Genomic DNA, 16693 nt, shown 5'->3' with positions numbered 1-16693 from the left:
AAACCCTAATGCTCGATTACACTCGTCAATGGGTGCGTGTCAGTTACTGTAGTTTGTCTATTAAACATGTGGAATAAGGCAGAAATTGTCTGGTTTTCATTGAGCACGGTACATATAGTACATACTGTACATAATATGTTGAGTGTGTTATAGTGTAGGCCCATGCGAGAGTAATAAAAACTTACTGTACATAAAGATATTGTGTTACTGAAATTTACATCACCAAAACAAGACTAGTGGATCAGGGGTAAGTAACTTGTGAATATTTTTGTATAATTTTGTTCAATCTGGAAACTTGTCTAATTCAGAAAAGAAACTCGGACCCTTGCGATTCTGCTTTGAGCAAGTTTTACTGTCTATATATATATATATATGCTCTACATTTCTTTTTCTCTGGGCAGAAACACATACATATGTTCCGTTTGAATTTCATGGCTTTACTAGCCGAGGAGGTGCACAAATATGCTCATAGATGGCAGAAGTTATTCCTTCAACTCTACTGAGAAGGGAAATCCCCTCAATATCCTGCAATACTTTTATCCTGTTAGTGAGAGTTGCGTACCACACACGTTGCATAATGTTTTCTCATGTGCATATTTCAAGGTAACTAGAATATAAGGTAGGCTACTCCGGCGGTTGAAGCTTCCATTGGCTGGAGCGCTCTGATGTCACGCGGTATGAACGATAGCGAGTAAGGAACACAGTCGCAGTACAGCAAGCCTGTGAATTCTCGTGCCTGTGAAACATCTCAATCTTTCATCAAATGATAGTCTGGTTTAGTCCGATTCGATAAGTAACGGCACTTCCAATAGACTTAAAAACGTGAAAATGCGTTAAATTTCGTCACATGCTGAGCAGGTAGAACATCAACTATCAAATACATGACATATAATACGATAAGAAATAAAATATTGCCATGCAAATCAAAATAATTAATTTATTTCCTGATGAAGTAAATATTTAGATTAAATGACATAGGAAAATATGCATCATATCGACATCATTATGGAATTATATTAAATTATTAAAACGTACGTGTCAGGAGACTTAATTACTTGATGAACCAGCCCAAAGCTTAGCCTTCTTATTGGCATATTTTCTCAGTGCTAGCTCCTTACTCTTTGCATTAAAATGCCATATCCTAATAAATGTCCTGGTCCTTACGTAGAGACAAATTATTTTGTCATGGAATACTGGCAATTTTGACTTAATAATAGAAGTAAGAGTTTTCACTTTTTTGCATCTGGATACAGTCTTACCGTGAAACACACCAAATGAAATTTCGAACGGGGCTATATTTTTTAACCACACTCATGACTGGGATGTGTGAGGCCCCCTTTTGAAATAACCGAGATCCAGTAACAGGTCTCTTCTCGCACGAATTTTTGTCTCTTTCTTCGTATTTACTGTATATCGGATCATGGATGCTGTATTATTTCACGAGCTTCGAAATATATTCAGAAATATAAGTTATTAGCACTAACTGGCTATGATGGTTGTTGTAGTTATTGTCTTTATAACATGCGAAATAATAATAATGTTATTTGTGTTACGTCTCACTAACATTTACGGTTTTCTGAGACTCGAGGTGCTGTAATTTTGTCCCATGGGAGTTCTTTTACATGCCGACAATTTATAGGGCCACACACGTTTCCATAATATGTTGACTGCATTTTAATCAGTACAGTGGTTCTACTTCAGATACTGACAACACGAACACTGTTCACGTAGTGAACCACTATAAAATTACTATATATCCGTGATCCGATATACAGTAAATACGTAGAAAGAGATAAAAATGTCGGTCGGTCACTTGCTTTCTTGGCTTACGCTGCGTGAACCATCAACGATAGACCCCAAGTGTAAACGTACGAAATGTAGAGCATAGAATCCTCTACAAAAAAAGTCCGCGATGGCACATACCTATTTCCAACCGGCTGTCCTCTAGAAGCGATTTTATGCTACAGTCCGCGGTAAAAAATGTAACTTCTTAAAATTAAATAAATATTTCGATATTATCCTCGAATTCCTCATCAAAATAAATTGTTTGACCTCCTCCAGTATTTTATAAGGATTACAATAACCTTGTCAGGACATTATTTGCATGAATGGTTCAGAAGTTATGACCATTTTAGACTGTAGTGGTAATACGTGTCAGCAGGACGGGCGACCACTGTTTCATACCACAATGACGTCACGCAGAAGGCGGACAGGGAGAGAAACAAGTGAGTGTGATGCGGGAAGAGACCCCTGTGTGCATATTTCTTATGTATTTTTCACGGTTTCCGGTGAAATGGCATCATAAAAACAGATTACTGATACCGATATAGTGTCAATATTGGATGATACAGACAAAGAAGTGTCTGATTTTAGTGTGACTCTGAACTTGAAAATCCTTTCTCCATCTCATCTGAGATCAAAAACCACACAAGTGACACTGGCAGCAACAGAGTGGATGGAACCTAAGTATGATATTAACAGTCCCAGAACTATGACTATTATTCCCGTTCATAATATTGATCAAGGGCCAATGTTGCTGTCAAACTTTGATACTGAAACACAACCTATAGAATATTTATGTTATTTGTGCAGAGTATGGGTTCAACTTCTGTGACTATTCTTTGGCTAAATTTTCCACTTTTTGACAAACAAAGACATAAAATGAAACCAAAACATCACTGAAAGTAGCTTTTTGCACATATACTTCACAGAAGTGGACTAATGTACACCAAGCGGAGTAGCCGAGCTATGGCTTTGGAGCGAAGCTCTGCATTAAGGAGACGTGCGAGTTCGATCCCCACCGCCGGTTTTCCTGAGAGTGATTTTCCGTGATTTGCCATTTTCACTTCCAGGCAAATGCCAGGACAGCTCCTATTCATAGACCAGAACCCTTTCTTTTCGACTACTTACCCAATTTCATTCACCAACATTCATTTCATCTTCATTAGCTCCTCAACTGAGATTGACATTGCGAAGGGCACATTTAAACGCACCATATAAATTCATCTTACCTCATCCCCGACTCCGTATCAGAAAATGGGACTAATGGGTAGACATACTGACGACTAATGTGTACTTAAAGTTAATTATATCAGATCACATCATGGAGTGACCCTTCTGCCATTCTTCCAGTGAAAAAATGAGACAATATTTGTCTTCAGACCACTTCAAAGTTGGGTTTCCACTCTTAAACCAGGTATGTCGTTAATTTGGGTATACTTTCATTGTCTTCGTAAGTTTTCAAAAATTTGCATGCATTATTTTATTTTTCATTTTTTCCGCAGCCTACGCACATGAATTACAGTCGTCCGTGGAGTTATCTTTTCTAATAGCTCATATGTTTTAGGAGGTGCATTACACAATTTTGGCATAGATTTCACAAGTTTTCAGCACATATTTTTAGTTTACCATCAAGGAACTACATGTGAATTAGGAACTATATCATGAACAGTTTTGCAAGTCTACTTTGCAAAAACCGCACGTTTATAATAAGAATAATATCAGGGAAGTTCCTTGGCTTCTCTACCACACAAATATTGTTATTACTGAAGAATTTAGACGTTCTTGGGTGCATGGCAAGTTTTGCTAAAATATCCTATCCAAAGAGGTTTCTCTTTGTAATTTGTGAACAACTCTCCTTTCTAGTATTTTGATGTACTGGATGTACTGGATACCCTCGACTAGTATTAAAGTTCTCTCATAGTTGAAAGGTCTTTAAAAAAGGGCAATTTAAAGTCTGCTCCTTTGCTTGGGGCACATATTGAATTTTCTGCCCTGGCACTTCAAAATGATGTTAAGCAGAAAGGAGAAAAAAAAATTACACTATTACCACAAAAAATTTCCCTATGCATTTATTTTGTTAGAGAGTTTCTTTGTAAGCCAAGTCCACAGTGGTAGCGTGGGATTTAACTTCCTTTATCCAAGTAAAAAGCGGCCATCAGTTGAGAAAATTTTCTTTTTTTGCCACAGTTCTTTCTCCTCCTTAGTGGAATGGAGCTAGCCAGTCTGTCCCACTGAGTGATTCTATTTGAAGTGCCAACACAAGCAAAATTCAGTAGCTATCTCTCTGTGTATCATGCAACAATTCTGTGATTATACTACAACATTCCCAGGAGTTGTACACATTAAAGAAAGGTATTATGAATTCAGAAGAAAATCTCAAAGTAGAACACAGACAAATTCACACTTGCACTAAAAACAATCACCACAGTATGCAGTTAGATCTATCACTAAATCAATGAGCAACCACAAATCTGTCACATTCTGTTTTTCCTATTTGAAGCCTCTCTGTAGCTACATCTAAAAATAGAGCACAAACTAATAAAGTGATACTTACATTGGCAAGATCATAAAGATGAATAGCATCTTCAAATATACCCTTTCTTTCAGCTTCAGCTGCCACCATTTCAATGATTTCTTTAACATCTGCCTGTAAATGAGAGAAAGACTGAATGAAATATGATATGTGTTTCCAATCATCTATATACAGTAAATAAAATTATGAATTTGTCTGCATATTTCAAATTTTTGCCTCATTCAGTAAAACCTGCTAAAAGAGGCCACCATTCTTCCTTCCGAGGGAATAGCTGTTAGTACAGGTGGCTGCTAAATTAAAGTTATGAAATGGAGTCAGAGAAGAAGTCTTTTTTTTTTGCTAGTTGCTTTACGTCGCACCGACACAGATAGGTCTTACGGCGACGATGGGACAGGAAAGGGCTAGGAATGGGAAGGAAGCGGCCGTGGCCTTAATTAAGGTACAGCCCCAGCATTTGCCTGGTGTGAAAATGGGAAACCACGGAAAACCATTTTCAGGGCTGCCGATAGTGGGGTTCGAACCTACTATCTCCCGAATACTGGATACTGGCCGCACTTAAGCGACTGCAGCTATCGAGCTCGGTGAGAAGAAGTCTATTCCATTACACAGAGGTGCCAACCTTTGAAGTGGATTATCAGTAATCGTCCTCCGCCCCCGAGAAGAATTTCGAGTCAAGTCCAAAGCATGCTCCTTCCTTGTCGATAATGACACCCCCTTTGTCCTTCCCTCTAGCAATCTATTCGAAAGTATACCATATTACACAATAACATGTGCACACAACCTGTCAGTTCTGTGATAGGTTGTTTCTCACGCAGCAGCTGCTTTTCAGCGTAGTTTTTCTTTAAGCATCCTTCCCACTGTGATGGTATTTTCGTCCTCTGAACCATAAGCGATTCCAGTGCTGATGTGCTTAATGTAGGCCTTACTTCTTTCCAGGTACACTTTACACAGCAAAAACGACATTACTGAAGGATTTATAGTGGAGAAGGGCAGCGCCTGAGCTCCTTCATTCACAATGAATTTTACAGCGCTTGTGGGTAGCAAAGGAAGTCACGATCGAATAAGTATCGTTGCCAACTCACAAGCATTGAAACGAGGACGATTTAGGAGAAAGGCTCGAAAGGATTGAACATTTTTCCTTTTATTTTTACCGTTCAAAATTATTTTTTCGTGATGTCTGCTTTTCCGTAATAATTTCCCCTTTGACCGTAATTCCGTAATCGTGAGGTGAAATCCGTAATTATTACGGACAATCCGTAATAGTTGGCACCTCTGCATTACATGATTACGTGCAGTACGTTAAAAGTAACATACATATCCACTGATATGTTAACACCTTATATCATTCATGTAAATTACAGCAATGATGATGCTGAAAAATGGCAATACAGTATTGCGTATACAGAGTACGGTAGGTTATTTTAAATGTATGGGAGAATTCACTTCATTTATAATAAAATCTTGCAGTGTGGTTTGTTTTGTAGTATTTCCATACATTTCAGCAGCACATTTCAAAATATTCTAAAAGTTTATTCACATGCAAAACCATATTTGTTTTCATACTGTTCATCTAAGACATGACACAGACGCAGTTTATTGTGTTTTCACTGTGTCTTAGTGCATTTGAAGATTACAGCAGGCTTCCCAGTAGAAATTCCTATTTTGGTTTAAAGAATCACTTTTCTTCTCACATCCCATGTTAAAACAAGCCTTGACTTAGGCCCGGTTTCTTCAACGAATGTTAAGTGTTAACTCTGCTGTTAAGGAGACTAAACACATAATTTAACGAAAGGGTCGTCTCATCAAGAATTGTTAACTCTAACAGATTGTTAATACTTGTGTTAAATTAACCTGGCAGTAGCCCTGTGTTAAACCCTCTTAACAGCTGCTAAAATTTCAAAATGGAGGCATGTAGAAGACAAAAGTTTGAAGCTTTACTGCTGTATGAAGTCTCTTTATAAACCGAAGAAGGCAAGGACGACCCATACTAAGAAATAAAGATTTTTCAGAGTTGTCAGAAGATATATTTCTAATTACCAAAGCCATAATGAACAAGGTACCTACTAGACGATATTGAAAATAGAGTTTCCAACAGTGAGGACAAATATCATGAGGCAGGATCCACTTCGGAGCACATGGAGGTGATAGAACACTAAAATGCGAACACATTTTACTCAAACTTGTCAGGTCCGCAACCTAATAATGTATGAATTCCCCGATTCTGATGCAACGCGTATATACTTAAAGAGTTGCAAACTAGACAAGTGGCGCAGTGGCTGAGTGGTCATCATAGGTGTCTCCAAATCGTGACGATGTGAGATCGAGTCCCGCCATAGACATACTTTTTTATACAAATTATTTCATTATTTCAGGGAATGTGAATGTAAAAATGCGAATAAAATGAATAATCAAATTACAGTGGAACTTTATTTTCTACCTCAAATTATTATATGTAAACAGAGAAAGAGATCCAGCAGTAACTGTGTGAACGTTTAGGCCTATATTAATTTCAGGTAGAAAATAAAGTGTATTGCAATATTTATTCTTCTTCTTCTTATCTGTTTACCCTCCAGGGTCGGTTTTTCCCTTGGATTTAGCAAGGGATCCCACCTCTACCGCCTCAAGGGCAGTGTGCTGGAGCTTCAGAATCTGGGTCGGCGATACAACTAGGGAGGATGACCAGTACCTCGCCCAGGCAGCCTCACGTGCTATGCTGAACAGGGGCCTTGGGGAGGGGGGGGGGAGATTGGAAGGGACAGACAAGGAAGAGGGAAGGAAGAGGCTGTGGCCTTAAGTTAGGAGGAGAAGTGGGAAACCAAGGAAAAACACTTCCAGGATGGCTAAGGAGGGAATCGAACCCACCTCTACTCAGCTGACCACCCGAGGCTGAGTAGACCCTGTTCCACCCCTCGTACCACTTTTCAAATTTCGTGGCAGAGCCGGAAATCGAACCCGGCTTCCAGGGGTGGCAGCTAATCACACTTACCCCTACACCACAGAGGCGGACATATTAATTTATTTTGTGCAACAATTATAGCTGCGACAAGACTCGAATTCACATCTACGAGGTTCACAGAGAAGTACAGTGACCACTTGGCCACCACTCCGTTTCGCTGTGATGTAACTCCCTAGTATATACGCCTTGCATTGGAATCGGGCATTCATCAATTTTTCAGAAGTTATTAGGTTGCGGACCTGGCATGTTTAAGTAAAATTTGTTCGCCTTTTAGTGTTCTACCACCTGCACTTTGTCCGAAGCGGATTCTAGGTAATGACAACTGACCTCATTTTTTTTCGAAAATGAAAGCGTATTGACTTAAACCCTTATACACACGTTACTGTTGAGTGTCACCCCACAGGTACATTGAAGTTCGGTGAAATCGGTTGCCCGCAGGGCCTGGCCTCTACGTGTTAGATATTATGCTTGAGACACTTCATGTAATTGTAGGCGACTATGTTCACGAGTGCAAGAAAAAGTGTGTATAATCCTGCAAAGAATTCCTGCTGCCACTGCAGCATTAACAAGGCATTACATAATTTTCCCCGCAATAAAAGAATTCCCGAAAACCATTCAAAACATATCAATTATCACATTTTCCCGGTGATAAGACTATAAGAATAGCCTATATCGAATGTTGTGATATAACAGTCCGTTCTTTCATTTTTTAAGCACATTCGCATAATTTTAAATTAAAATTAAATTAAATAAAAACTCGCATTCATCATAATAACGCTCTTGTTGCCTCTTGACATGTTTACGTCTTATCGGTCTCCGCTAACCATAACATATAATAATGTCAACCATGTGTCTGTGTGACAAAATACTATTTCAACACATCACTAGGAGCGCTTTATGTAAACAAAAGACGCTCACTGCCAAGCGCATTCAGAAAATTCACGGAAATGTGTTAAATTTGTCCTTAACAATTGTTTCGTAACAAATATTGGAAATGTGTTCGTGAAACAGGGCCCTTTTAAACGAAGTGTTAAATTAATAACATATGTTAGTTAACATTTGCTAAGTAAAATTTAACATACAGTTGAAGAAACCGGGCCTTACAGTATCACACATTGTCTCTTACTGTGTATTCAACAACATGGTACGACCGTCTCAGGGATAAACAAAGTATTTGGAGTGGTTATGATCATGAGTTTCATTTTGTGAAATGTGTCAGGCCGCTCACTGCCGTGTGAGAAGACCGCTTAATGGAAGGCATATTAACACAGACATTATGGGAAAATTAACTGGTTCCAAAGAAAAATGGCCATTCATTGAGGAGACTGTTAAATGAATGTGGGCGTTTAGACAGGTTTTACTGTATAATGATTCTCTTATTAGATAAACGAACAAAATAGGTTTATCAAAGTATGAAGGCTTTCACGGCCGGTGTCAATATAATAAAAATCTTCCGGGCTATTATGCCAGGGTCCAGTCCCCTCATTTTGTCCCGACATTTCGACTACTGCTGCGGTAGTCATCTTCTGTGGCATCTCGTAGGTAATCTCTCCTGTATCCCGCTGGCGACTGTGTTGGTTGCTTGGGAGGCAGCTGTATTTATATGCGTGTGCGGCCTCCAATTGGTTCGCACCATGCAATCTGACATCTGATTGAATATCTGAAAGCACGACCTCCGATTGGGTTGCGACGAGCAGTCTGACGTTTGGTTGGGTCTCTGAGCATACGACCTCTGATTGGTTCGCGCCGTGCAGTTTGTCATCAGGTTGAATATATGAGGCAATGGATCCTCTGAACGGAGCTGGTCCAGCTGATCAAACAGGCTGCTCAAGATTTCAAAACCCCATACTGAAGTGAGAATTAAATTTTTGGGTCTGACCAAGTTCATCACATTCACGTTTATTTTTCGGAACCAAACCACAGATCAAACAAAGTGTTAATTTCACATGACATTAAACTCTGCAGCGTAATTTCAACAAGATCAAAGAATTAAAGACATATACAAGCTGGACAAACCACCATGTGCATACAACAACGGAATCCTCGTCATTTTAAAAGGATTTTATACTGAAGTGCAATATCATCTTATACCATATTTTATTTAATATTCATCTATGCAGGTGTTACAGAGTGTTTTAAAGTTGTATTGAGTTTGCCTGATTTGACTCGTTGGCTGATGATGGCACAAGTTTAGTGCCGAAACTAGTACCTCATGTTAACGACACGTGATTAATTCACATTAATAAATGTCTTTGTATTGAATAGGAGGACCACTATTAATAACAATTATTGTCCCATATTTGTGAATTGGTTATTAAATCACAAGAAAAGTATTGAGCATGGCAGCAAACACTTTGCACAATTTTTTTGTCTTAATGGTTGCGTGGTATGTTAGGGAAAACTTGTACAATAATTAAAAAATAATTATAACGTGACAAACAGCGAAAAAGAATTGCACAGAATAAAATAAAACCTTGTTAATTCAAAGTCATTGGGACTCAAAAACCGGACTTCGAATTACATGATTTCGAATTAACCACCAACTCTTAATTTAGAAATGTCAACCCTTGCTACATCACAAAATATTCTTAAGACCCATTACTGCATGAAATTAACCTTGATACACAGTTTAAACCTTTCAATTGCCATAGAAAAAAAAGATTTCCAAAATGTATCCGACAAGGTGCATTTACAGTATTCAAGTAACACATTTGGGTAACTTGCTGACAAACATAACCTCACGCAACGAAAGAAGAAAGAAAAGAAAAAAAAAGAAAAAAAAAAAGCATGATTCAAAGACGAGGAGAAATCTATGCTGGCTCCCCTGTGCAAGTCCTTTATTCACTGGATTACTGTACTGTATGCATTTTAGATGTCCTGTACTTGCATGGAAAGCACCCGATGCCCTTAAAACATTGTGGCTTATCGAACTTTCCTATGATGATGCAAAAAATTATCTCACTTCCGTCTGCATTACAAGTTTACAACACAGTACAGTGACTTTATCCTTGTACGATTTCCTGCTATGGTACTTCTCTCGTAATTCTTCTCGCAATTGCCACGTCACGAAGTATTCTAAGACCCATTAATGCATAAAATCACCTTGATTCATAGTTTAAACCATTCAAATGCCACGGAAAAAGCTCTTTCTGGAAAGTCTCCAACAAGGTGCATTTACATTATTCACATAATGCACTTGGATAAATCACTGGCAAACATAACCTTACGCAACGAAAGAAAAACACACACAATTCAAAGACAAGGACAAATTATGCTGGCTCCGTTGTGCAAATGCTTTATTTTTGGTTTACTGTACAGTTTGCATTTTTTAAATGCCTTGTACTTGCACGGGAAGTGCCCAACGCCCTTAAAACATCGTAGCTTATGAATTTTCCTATGTTGAGGAAAGGAAGTGTCTCACTTCCGTGAGCACTGCAACACAGTACAATAACTCCCACCCTTGTACGATTTCCCAGCTGGCACTTCTCTCCTTTAAAACCGTAAGTCCGTTTGGGCTAAGCATTAAGAAAACAACAATGCAGATTCATTGGTATTGACAATATTGTCCGTGCATACGAACTGATTATATGCACAATTTTTTGCCAACTGTCGGCATCGCCAGTGTTCACGGATTATAATTCTCTGCACACTTCCTGCTACGTGATATTGTGACATTCCTTAAAACGCTGAATACAAAAGAATTATTATTTTACTCAAACTTAGCAAATATGAAGCACAATGTAGACGCACCGAAGTGAGTGAAAGTACGAAAACTACCCCAGCAAGTTCCGGAAGACTCATTCTACCACAAAGTAGATAATTTTGAATTTAAATTACCCTGAAAAATACTAACTTTTTAAAAATGTAAAGGCAGTTTTGAATTAAAAGTCTGAATTTCGGTAATGGGGACCGACACTGTTCTTCTAATTACGAATTATCCGTATTTCGAACTAAACAATTTAAATAACATGCAAAAGCATACCTCATGTTCTGGGAACGAGATTCTTTGAATTAGACAGGATTTTGAATTAACCGATTTTGAAGTGTCTTGTCCAAGAAAAGCAAGTCCACATCTAAGCTAGCTCACCATAGTTTTAAAATGTTAAAAATATTAAATATTTAAAGTGATAGTTTGTCATTCAGAAAATCAGTGAGAACATAAAACAAATTTCTACATGAAGCAAGTAGAATGTGTTCCCGAGTCTAGTCTAATTTTTACATAGTTCTTGGTTTAGAAGAGACTTGCAAAGTATACTCCAGCTAGCTTATGTGATTTAAGAGGGACCTAAGATGTTTAACCTGCTGAAAATAGCAATAATCATGTAGTTAAAATTAAAATCAAATTAACTCCCCAAAGGAGACTACAACAACAAGCCTATAAACTGAAAAGGAAACTAGATCCTACACTGTTAATTAAAAATTAAAATTATCAAAAAGCAACAGGAAAAAAAAAAAAAATCACAGATAACATGGGTGACCTAGTTAGTAACCTTCAGCAAATTGCAAAAGAACTGGCTTCAATAAAATCTCATAAAAAACATCAGTGAATCAACTGAAGAAGAATTCAAAATATCACATTCACGGAATTGTCACAAAAATTTAAAAAAACATTTGACTAAGTATGAACCCCCAACCTTATTATTACAAGATAGAAATGGTGAATTAGCCCACGACAATCATGACAATGCACAAATCCTCGTTAAATATTTCAAAACGCTCCTAAATTGTGAAGAACCAACAGAATTCCTTCACTTAGATGTCAAACACCGATAACAACCCGAACAGAGAATATAAACCCTCCTACAATAAAGTAAGTTTACACAGCGATGAATGACATGAAGAATTTTAAAGCTCCTGGAGAAGATAAGACCTTTGCAGAAAATTGGAAAGATGCTGGAAGTTCAGCAATAATTGCCATTCATCAACAACTAATCAACATCTGGATTACAGAAAAATTCCCAGAAGATTAGACAACAGCCATCATCCATCCACTACATAAAAAAGGGGGCAAAACAGACCCTAATAACTACCAAGGGATTTCACTCCTGGACATATCTTATAAAATTTTCTCTAGAATTATTCTCAACTGAATTAAATTACAACTTGACAATGAACTAGGAGAATATCAAGCAGGTTTCCGGCCTTGGAGGAGTTGCCTTGACCAAATTATGAGCCTCAAACTGATAATGGATTACAACAGAAAAAGAAATAGAGATATGGTGATAACATTTATCGACTTCAAGAAGGCCTATGATTGTATTCACAGGAAATCTTTATTAAAAATTTGATGACACATGGGATTACACTCTGAGTAAATATGATAAAATTAACTCTTACAGAGACCAAATCAAAAGTAAAGTTCAGAGGCGAATTATAAGACCCATTCGAAGTAACTACTGGGTTACGGCAAGGTGATGGCATATCACTATTGCTACCGTATTTTCTCGCATAATTAATGCATTTTTCTGATGAAAAATACAGGTGAAAACTTTGGATGCATAAATTATTCAAGGAATTCTGATATTTAAAAATTATTTACAATTTATTTACATTTAAAAGATACATAAAATTTACAATATAAACACAACTGGTTCAATTCGTTTGCAGTTATCATCATTTTGGCGTAAAATTCCAGCGTGAGATTTTTTCTGAGAATTCAAACAGGATACCGGTACATCAGGTAAGTTGGACACGAAGGTTTGAAGTACCAACACTGGAAGATATTCTTCCCGTTACCAGCTGACAATACAATCTGAAGTGAAATAAACATGAACTAATAAAAGTACAACTCATGTAATGTCATAATAATGACATACCGGCAAAAAAAGAAATGTTCAACACCAGAAGGGCCGGGCATCAAAGGAGGGAACCTGCTAGATTTCCCCAAACCGTTCGTATCCAATCTTGTATGAGTAACGTGTCCATTCACCTTTTTTCTTCGATACGAAAGTGGATCCCTTGCGGAAATTTTACTTTAGGCATTGTTTTTCGTTTTAGAAGAACATAAGGTGCAAGCTTTCTGCCATCAGCTGTTACAGAAAGCACTGCAGTACATCGTCATTTTTTGCTTCCGGCAGCGTGTATGATAACACTTGATGTCCCTTTCTTATTGATTGTTCAACTCTGAGGCATATGGAAACTGATTGGCATCTGACCTGCGGTTCCTATTTGGGAGATCAAATATTCCTTCACTTTACACTCCTCAATCATAACGCAATGAAAATAAATTACTTCTTGGTTGAAATCATACGTCTTCGTCAAAGAGAAGGTCCATTTTCCTTTATAAAATTTATCATCCAGCCGCAGCTAACCTTCAAATCCGAGACACTGATTTCATGTGCAGCGGCTAATTCTTGTAAATCAAAAAACAGTATTTCGTGAAAAACGGCATATCCAACGTTGCGTAACAAAATCATATATTTAAGCTGATCCTCCTCTAATTGCGGAAACTGGTCGCTTTTTTGGTCCGCGAAATGCTTTGCGAGACTTGTTGGTTGCTTGAAACACACTTCACTGTTACCGCGGTACCACACGTTGCATATGGACACTGAATACTTGCGGCCCGCTGCCCTATTGCCGTATGTTTTGGCATTACTAACCACCACGAGTTTACATGACGCAGTATTACTCGAATACTTGCTCACTGTGGACTAACAAGCAATTTTGAGATCACAGGAAATGCATGTCCTGTACCCGAAACACTCGTAAAATATGTTTGTACCAGACTGGACTAGAGTGGCATTATAGTCACTTCCGGGCTGATTCTCTCAATGAACTAGTGCAGTGGTATTCCCTACTGGCTAATAACAGCACGTTGCCCTGTATCTGGAATGCCCGGTTTCACAATAGGAAGGCTGCTACTTGAGTAGTTGACATCTTTATTTCAAAATGCATCTGGAGCTGCATAATGGATGTGCCAAGAAGTCAAATACGTGAACATTTCTTTTTCTCAACTTTGGACACACAAATATTGGGATACATAAATTATGCAAGGGTGTTAATTATGCAAGAAAATATGGTATTTAACTGTGCACTAGAAATGGTAATGCGAGAATGGTTTAGGAAATGCCCTCCAAATATTAAAATAGGTAGGAAAATCCAAACAAATCACCTTGGTTTTGCAGATGACATGGCGTTACTATGATATAGATGGTGATTCCCATAGGGAATCTGAAATATTTGTCCTGAATGAGCAAATTTATAATACCAATATAAATGGTCCGTTATTGGACATTATAAATTTTCCAGCTAGCTCATTCTTGGTTGCCAGCGTTTCGCCCTCGTGTGCTAGGGTGGGCTCATCAGTTGGTACCTAGCACACCTACCAATACGCTGGCTAGTGCATACCGTGGAGGCCACTGCGTAGGCTAACTGGAGCCACCGGCAGTGCCAATGCACTAAGAGACTTTGTCTCATCACTAAAAATTGATGCCTGCTTGGCCATCAGATGATATAGATGTTGATTCCCATTGGCACTGCCGGTGGCTCCAGTTAGCCTACGCAGTGGCCTCCACGGTATGCACTAGCCAGCGTATTGGTAGGTGTGCTAGGTACCAACTGATGAGCCCACCCTAGCACACGAGGGCGAAACGCTGGCAACCAAGAATGAGCTAGCTGGAAAATTTATAATGTCCAATAACGGACCATTTATATTGGTATTATAAATATGCTCATTCAGGACAAATATTTCAGATTCCCTATGGGAATCAACATCTATATCATCTGATGGCCAAGCAGGCATCAATTTTTAGTGATGAGACAAAGTCTCTTAGTGCATTGGCACTGCCGGTGGCTCCAGTTAGCCTACGCAGTGGCCTCCACGGTATGCACTAGCCAGCGTATTGGTAGGTGTGCTAGGTACCAACTGATGAGCCCACCCTAGCACACGAGGGCGAAACGCTGGCAACCAAGAATGAACTAGCTGGAAAATTTATAATATCCAATAACGGACCATGTATATTGGTATTATATGGCGTTACTAGTCAAACATTTAGATGAAGCAAAAACTCAAATATCAGAGCTTCACACCATTGCAAATAAAATTGGTCTTAAAATATCATTTGAGAAAAAAGAAATCATGCTCCAAAAACCAACACCCTTAAAAAAAAAAAATACATATTAACTGTACTAAAATTAAAATTATAACACAATTCAAATATCTAGGTGAATTAATAACAAATAATTTAAATGAAAAACTTTCAATTCAGATAAGGGCAAACAATTTATCTAAGGCACAAAAATTAACATGGGAAACTTACAAAAAGAAATGCTTCTCCATTAATGCGAAAATCAAACATTACAATACAGTCATACAGCCAGAAACCATATATGCTGCAGAAACATTATTCCATCTAAACGAACAATCCAAAACTGACAGATTACAGAAGATCGAAACACGAACTGGAAGAACTTGTACCAATAAAAGCTATCAAAAAGATGGGCAATGGCGAATAATACCTTACAACGTTGTATATCAGAAATTAGAACCCATTACAGTAACCATGCGCAAGAAAAGACCAAGCAGAGGTGCCAACCTTTGAAGTGGGTTATCAGTAATTCCCCCACTCCCACCCTCTCAGAAAAATGTCTATTCTAAGCCAAAGCATGTCCCTTTCCTCTTGATAATGACATGCCTACAGGTATGTTTTTTTCGCATTAAAGATAAGTGCGACAAAAAATATGCAGATGGATAAAAGATGTATGCAGATGGATAAAAGAAATTAGGGAGGATTTGAAAGAAATTGGCCTTACACTGGATGACACTATGGATAAGAAAAAGGTAAACACAATACTTAAAAATATGACTTTCCACTTTACACTCACAAAGAAGAAAATCCCAACTAGAATATTCTCTCACAAGAAAGGGAAAGAATATCAACAAGCATGAAGAAGTACTGGGAGGACCGCAAAGCTCGGACAGTTCCTACCAAGAAATAGACAAACCAAATGGTTGATTAAAGTGATTCAATGTGGACTCAAAAGACTAAGAAGAAGCAATAATCAAAATTATCATTATTATATGTTACATAAAATGAGAAAATGTAATTCTCAGGGAATATTTCCTCAAGAGTTTACACTGTTTCTGGGCCAGGGACAAATTTATTATGTGAATAAAACTAGGCTAGATGGTGTTAGATAATCATTTTACTGTTTAAGTGTTTCAATATACTCTTCACCCTGCTGAAGGACTCAGAAGTAGGGTGTCAAAGTTTAACTACTACTTTCCCCCTCCTTTCTATTCTATCCCACAACAGAGTTCCGGATTATGTATTGTACCTAAATACTGCAACTGTTACAGTGGTCCACCCTCCTCCAATGATTATTCAATATTAAAAAATCTGGTTTTCTGTGATGCTTCATACTCTTGATGCATATTCTATCAATACGGCTTCACCTGGCAGGTCACAGTTTGCCAAACATGT

At 38.1% G+C, this 16693-nt stretch overlaps 1 protein-coding gene across 2 annotated transcripts in view; it reads right to left on the bottom strand.

Annotated features, from left to right (window-relative positions):
- Nucleotides 1–16693, bottom strand: part of LOC136877498 (nuclear pore complex protein Nup93) — a 262104-nt gene that overhangs the window by 35120 nt on the left and 210291 nt on the right. For both annotated transcript variants that reach the window (XM_067151599.2, XM_067151600.2), the window contains exon 13: nucleotides 4337–4429. In XM_067151599.2, coding sequence (XP_067007700.1) covers nucleotides 4337–4429 — 93 coding nt within the window. The remainder of the gene's footprint in view (nucleotides 1–4336; nucleotides 4430–16693) is intronic.

The sequence above is a fragment of the Anabrus simplex genome, chromosome 7 (assembly GCF_040414725.1).
Source record: "Anabrus simplex isolate iqAnaSimp1 chromosome 7, ASM4041472v1, whole genome shotgun sequence".
Taxonomy (NCBI): Eukaryota; Metazoa; Arthropoda; class Insecta; order Orthoptera; family Tettigoniidae; genus Anabrus; species Anabrus simplex.
The sequence above is the reverse complement of the archived record's forward strand: the minus strand, read 5'-3'. Positions and strand labels throughout refer to the sequence as shown.